Genomic DNA, 6,000 nt, shown 5'->3' with positions numbered 1-6,000 from the left:
TTTCCTTGTTCATAATATCCAATTTACCAAAGTCCATAACATTATCCATTAAAATTTTTGTGAGACGAGAAAGAAATATGTCAGTATTCCATATACTCGTATAAGAGTGACATGAAAATCAGAATCTAATAAGGCTCTGCTTGACATAAGCTGGGTCGTGAGAATTCCCCTATGCTAAACTGACGTTTCAAGTTTTTAGTCTAATCAAATATAAGAATTTTTTTCCTTGATCTTGTTGCTTAAGGACGTGCAGACCTGAAAGCCATTTTTTTTATTTTTTAGGAATATTGTTCATCAACTCCCAAACTGTTTCTGTGAATTAAACGTTATACGCAAGCTTTTGACGTCTGGGCAGGGGAGTAATCAATTACTTCATTTACTAATGAAACAATATTGCAATCTAATTTTTCTGTAATCGATTAGGTGAACGATTACTACAAGATTTGTTTCTACTTTTGGCTCAACTTATCAAAAAATTGTCCTTTGATAAAGCAAACAGGAAAGAAAAAGTTAAAATAAGATGGTCATGCTTTGCTTTTTTTCAACCAGAGTAGTAATTATTACAAATCTTATAAAAAAAAAAACATGCTTGTTTCGTTTATCTCGTAGCCACAATCGTGCTTCTGCTTTATATATTTTAGCTAATATTCTATGTGTATTACATTAACATAAATCTTGCAAACTACAAAGATATATATATATATATATATATACTATATATATATATCTATATATATATATATATATATATATATATAAGATATATATATATATAGGAATATACAGGAAGGTTGGGGCATCTGGAACGCCGCAGATTCAACATAAATGGGATGGAGAAAAGCCAGCGTAGCATTATCGTTTTTATTTTCCAAATTTTCGAGACTTTACAGCCCTGAAGAAGAGACTCAAAGTCCCGAAAATTTGGAAAATGGAAAATAAAACGATAATGATACGCCGGCTCTCCATCCTATTATATAAGCATATATGTATGTACATACCTACATACACACACACACACACACACGCACACACACACACACACACACATATATAATATATATATATATATATATATATATATATATATATATATATATATATATATATATATAATGATTTTACAAATTTTTGGGAAAAAACGGGGGTCATATAATATATGTTACGTGATTCGTTTATCACACATTACTACAACATTTATATTAGCCAAACTGGCAAAGCACTGGAAAAGAAAATAGAACATCAAGAAAAGGACGTCTCCCTAACTACCTACAAAGAAAATTACATGGAGTACAAAATAGACCGACAGACTAATAAAAGGGTTACGTTACCGTGACAGAATAACTCCAGCATCTACATTGGCTCCCTGTAAAAGCAGGCCCCCTGGCCAAAACGATCTTTCATAACTTTGGATGATCGGAATGCTGGGGGTGGAGTAAAATGGCCTTTTCTGATGTACAGTCCTGTTCAAGTGCAGGATTGTCATCAGTTTATCATTTTCATTTCATTTCTCATTTTTCCATCTAGCCATACTTTCATTTCAGTGCTGAATGATCTTATAGGTCCCAGCGCTTGGGCTATGCCCTAAATTCCATAATCCATCCCTGTAAAAGCAAGAATAGAATACAAAATACTTCTCACAGTCTTCAAGGCAGTAGAATATAGTGAACCATTAACATATCTGGGAAACTGCTTATCTTCTTTAGATCGGAAATAAATATTGTGATCAAACATGCAAGTGAAGCATATAGGTTATTTGAACATAAAACAAATTGTAAGTCAGGTTAGAGAACATTTGAGCATGCGCACCAAGACTGTACAACACAAAATAATGATAAAATACCGCCGGGAATGAAGATCATGCTGCTCAAGCAAGAAGAAAGCAAATTAAAAAAAGAACTGAAGGTTCTCCTATTCTGCAGGAGCTACGATATTGACGATAAAACACTAAAAGACAATTATATAATATGAGAAGCAACTTATTTTGAAAACTTACAAGGGCCCGCCAGAGAGAGAATCGTCCCTGTAGAGGGCTGTACATAAAACCAAACAAGTAAAACTGGTAAATGACAGCCGGCACAGCCCAGACATTTGTGTATTGCGATCAACGAACAGGGAACTTACATTTGTATGAACAAAATTGCCAAAAGCCAAGCATTAGCCAGTAATTACATTCAGAAAATGCTCTATGACGCGATTGCCAGATTACCGTTTTATTGGATTTTTTTTAATGATCATCGGGCCACTTGTGTTCCAATAGTATTAGCGGATATAAACTCGGTCTAGGTATAACCAGACCTTTCCGCTCTGGGCTTACCCAGGATGTTTGAAATGGAGATAAGATTCGTAAAGAAACTACCTGGATTACTCTGTATCAAGCTGAAATTCCGTATTTTATACATGATCTTTTTATTAACGCAAAGGCGGTGGTCCCAGGATTTGGCAAACCTTTTCCTTTTATTTCCTGTTACGCCTTCCCAATATAACGAACACCATATTCTTTGGAAGTTTGAATTTCAAGTCAATGACCCCTATGGGCTTGTTCCATGTGAGTAGGTTTCATCTGCTGGATAACAATAAATACTATAAATAACGAACCAAGGAACTTACTGGCAGTCAGAGCCGTATATATACGGCTCTGCTGGCAGTCTGTGACAACGCCTACATGAATGCCACGGAGCCCAGACCTTGACCTTCATAAATGGAAATTAGTTGGTGATGCAAAATGACAGAATCTAAAGAAGCCCTTTCATATATCATTTGATGCAGTTTGACAGATTCTTTTAATATATGCGTATGAATCTATAGCATCTATAAAAGTACGTCTAACAAGATGCATAAACACGAAAACTCAATTGGTGACACTGCGAAGGGTAATCACAAGCAGAGAAGTATACTCAAGATTCATCTGAGAAAACACCAAGACAATCTCATAAAATAAAATAATCATAATACCAAAAAATGACAATGTTGGTGTTTTTTTCCATAACAATGAAACTCATAACTAGGAAACGATGGCGTATAATTCCTCATTATGTCCCCCCCTCTAAACTTATAAATGAAAGAGGGCTGGCCATACCACTACTAGTTGTCAGGGAAATTCCTTATGTATTTAAAACTAGTCTCACCTCCTAACTCCTACGAAACGACTAAACGTAGTTTAAATTTAAAATAAATCTTTCTGTCTCTATCATTTAATTGACAATCAGGAATCAATTGAAGCTTTCTGTTATCTCTGTTTACAGAGATCCAATAGGTTAACTTGTTCCCTTTCTTTCAAATCTTGCACAAACATTATCTTAACAGTAACTGTTCTAAGAAAATTATTTTCCAAAAGCTGTTTGAGGACTTTCTTTTAGGATTTATAAACTCATTTGCCTTTTGATCTAATTGGATATGATTATCATTCTAAAGTCCCGCAGCTAGTTGTAAATGAAATATATATTTCACGAACAAAAACTTTATTACTGTCTAATTAAAAAACACAATTAAATCTAATTATTTTATATTACGAAGGGACTACTTAAATTAATTAAAAGAACGAAGTCGGGCATCGGTGGGCCTGAAAACCACAAGTCCGCACAACTGTGTTATTGTTTATATGTTGTTTGTGTCTGTCAGGAAGATGTCACCGATCGACGATTCATGTAGGGCTTAGTATTCGGGCCTTCCGTTGTTTAAAAAATGGCAGACACACTATCAAATAACTTCTGTTCCTTGTGTGGCCTGCCATTTGACCGTTTCGGAACATGTACGACCAACATAAAGACGTCTTTAGCCTCACAAGTAATAGAGCAATCAGGTCAGTGGTTCTTCGTAGCCTACCTAGGTACCTACCTATTTACCGTCTTATTGCTAGCTAACAGGCGCTGTTATGAATACTAATGTAATTCGTTTTGAAAATGCTTGAAAAACCTTTATAAACTTAGTCATGACTTAGCTATATGGGTTGTCAGTTGTCCAGACCAGGACAAATCTTAGGTTTACCCTTATTGACAGTTGGAGGCCGTAGGCTAAGGCCCTACAAATATTTAGCCTAGATGGTATAGAATTGTTTTCTTGGTACTAGGTTTCTATATGAGCATTGCATCGTTCGTCCCCGCGAATACGAAAGCCACCAGTAATTGGGGTGTCAAATGTATTTCGCTGTGTTTAGCTACCTCTATAGGTACCTAGGTAGGTACTCTGTTTTTTTTCATCTGTCCATCCGCCTGTGGTATTATTGTATGGTAACACTGCGTCCCGGGCTTTAGATAGTTACATTCAGCTTACATTCAACGATTATAATAGCTAATATCCTATTTTGAATATTAACGGTGTAATTCGCATACAGTAAATTATTAAGAAAACACTTTTCAGTTGCAAATGTACACCCAGATATCCTTTTATTTAACCTAACACTTACACACAGCGTAATTATTTACCTGGACGCAGTGTTACCATACACAAACACCATAGGCGGATGGACAGATGAAAAAAAAAACAGAGTATAGGTACTACCTAGTTAGGTACTAGGCTATACTAGTACCAGCCCCTGGGGGTTAGGCTAATTACAGTCGTCCAAAAAAATATTAGCTACCTACTTGAAATTCTTGTTCAGGATGTACTAAAACTGCATAGGAAAACCGCAACTGCCATAGTCTAGGCCGCCGCGGAATAGTAATTATAGATTTACCGTTTTCTCTTGTGGGTAGCCTTGTAGCTACCTAGTAGTACCTACTATTTGTTGTTTTGGTGGGGACATGAAAATAATGAAAATATACTAGGTATGACAATTTTAGATGTGTGTGGCCTTCTAGATTTTAAATTTAGATAGCCTAGTACCTAGCCTACCCTACTATAGTAGCTAATGTTTAGTTTTATTTTGCCTAGTGATTGTAGTGTTATGCTATTGGCTAATATAGGTAGTACGTTAGGCCAAATTATTACCTTATCAGATGCATGAAACATAGTCTTATACCTAATTTAAGGAATGCATACCTTATTTTATGTTCAAACAGAAAGAATAATTCATGTAGAGTACCTAATTGAAAATGCTGATTTTGTAAGATTATTCTAAGCTTATTGGTTTGCATCCTTAAACGGTCATATACTTTGACACGTCAGCAGTTACTAGTTTTCCTTGGCAACCTCATAAATCTAATAAAGGAGTTGTCTGTGAATTATTTGAAAAAGGTATACCTACCTGCAGAATTTTTGGGGGTTAGCTACTTGTTTTTGACTATACATAGTACTGTATACATTAGGTAACCCCATTGACCTTGTTTAAACATTTTCTTTTTGCCATTAAGAAAATTTCTAAATTTCCATTTAATTTTGTGGTTCTGCTCTTAGGTAGCTGAAATTGTATTTCTCATTTTTTTTCTGTAATACATTATACAGGCTTATTTTTGGTCCAAGTAAGTTTTAGTCTCTGGTTAGTTGTAATCCTTTTAATGAGGACATTTTTATCCTAACCAATATTCAGATTTGGTATTGCACAGATTAATTAGAGGGATGTTAGTCAATATATTAGGATTATATTTCTATAAGCTAAAATTTACATATTAACCCATCAAGTATAATTAAACTTTTCTCACCTATATTAGAATAAATAATTTGGGTGACATCAGTTATTCTGTGATCCTGGTTTAGAAAGGTTCAAAATAGATATGCCAAAATTCATATCATGGCTACCATTAACGGTAATGTTGCGTCCAAAATTGTATTTCCTCTTTCTGGTTCTTTAGTCAAATGGGTAAAATCATTATCCTCTAAATTTTAAAGAAACATATTTAATGAGGTGCAACTTCCACAGGTAATTCAGTTTTGGTATTTGAGTCCATAATCTAGTTTGTGAGTCCTCTTTCTCATAAGTTCCTTTGATATTTTTTATGAAAATATACCTAATTGAGCTTTCCTTGTCTTGCAATATTTCTGGTGTTCAGGTTGCTTCAAAACTTGTCTTGAATAGATGATCTTTATTTGGATGGTTAAATCTTTTTTAAAAGCAAATTTGTTCCG

The 6,000-nt window shown here is 34.6% G+C and overlaps 1 protein-coding gene across 1 annotated transcript in view; it reads left to right on the top strand.

The window, feature by feature from the left end:
* Positions 1-3,548: 3,548 nt before the first annotated feature.
* Positions 3,549-6,000, top strand: part of LOC135206032 (uncharacterized) — a 257,788-nt gene continuing 255,336 nt past the window's right edge. Inside the window, exon 1 of the mRNA XM_064237203.1 lies at positions 3,549-3,799. Within this exon, the coding sequence (XP_064093273.1) occupies positions 3,682-3,799 (118 nt within the window). The 5' untranslated portion in view covers positions 3,549-3,681. The remainder of the gene's footprint in view (positions 3,800-6,000) is intronic.

This window comes from Macrobrachium nipponense, chromosome 29 (genome assembly GCF_015104395.2).
Source record: "Macrobrachium nipponense isolate FS-2020 chromosome 29, ASM1510439v2, whole genome shotgun sequence".
Taxonomy (NCBI): Eukaryota; Metazoa; Arthropoda; class Malacostraca; order Decapoda; family Palaemonidae; genus Macrobrachium; species Macrobrachium nipponense.
The sequence above is the reverse complement of the archived record's forward strand: the minus strand, read 5'-3'. Positions and strand labels throughout refer to the sequence as shown.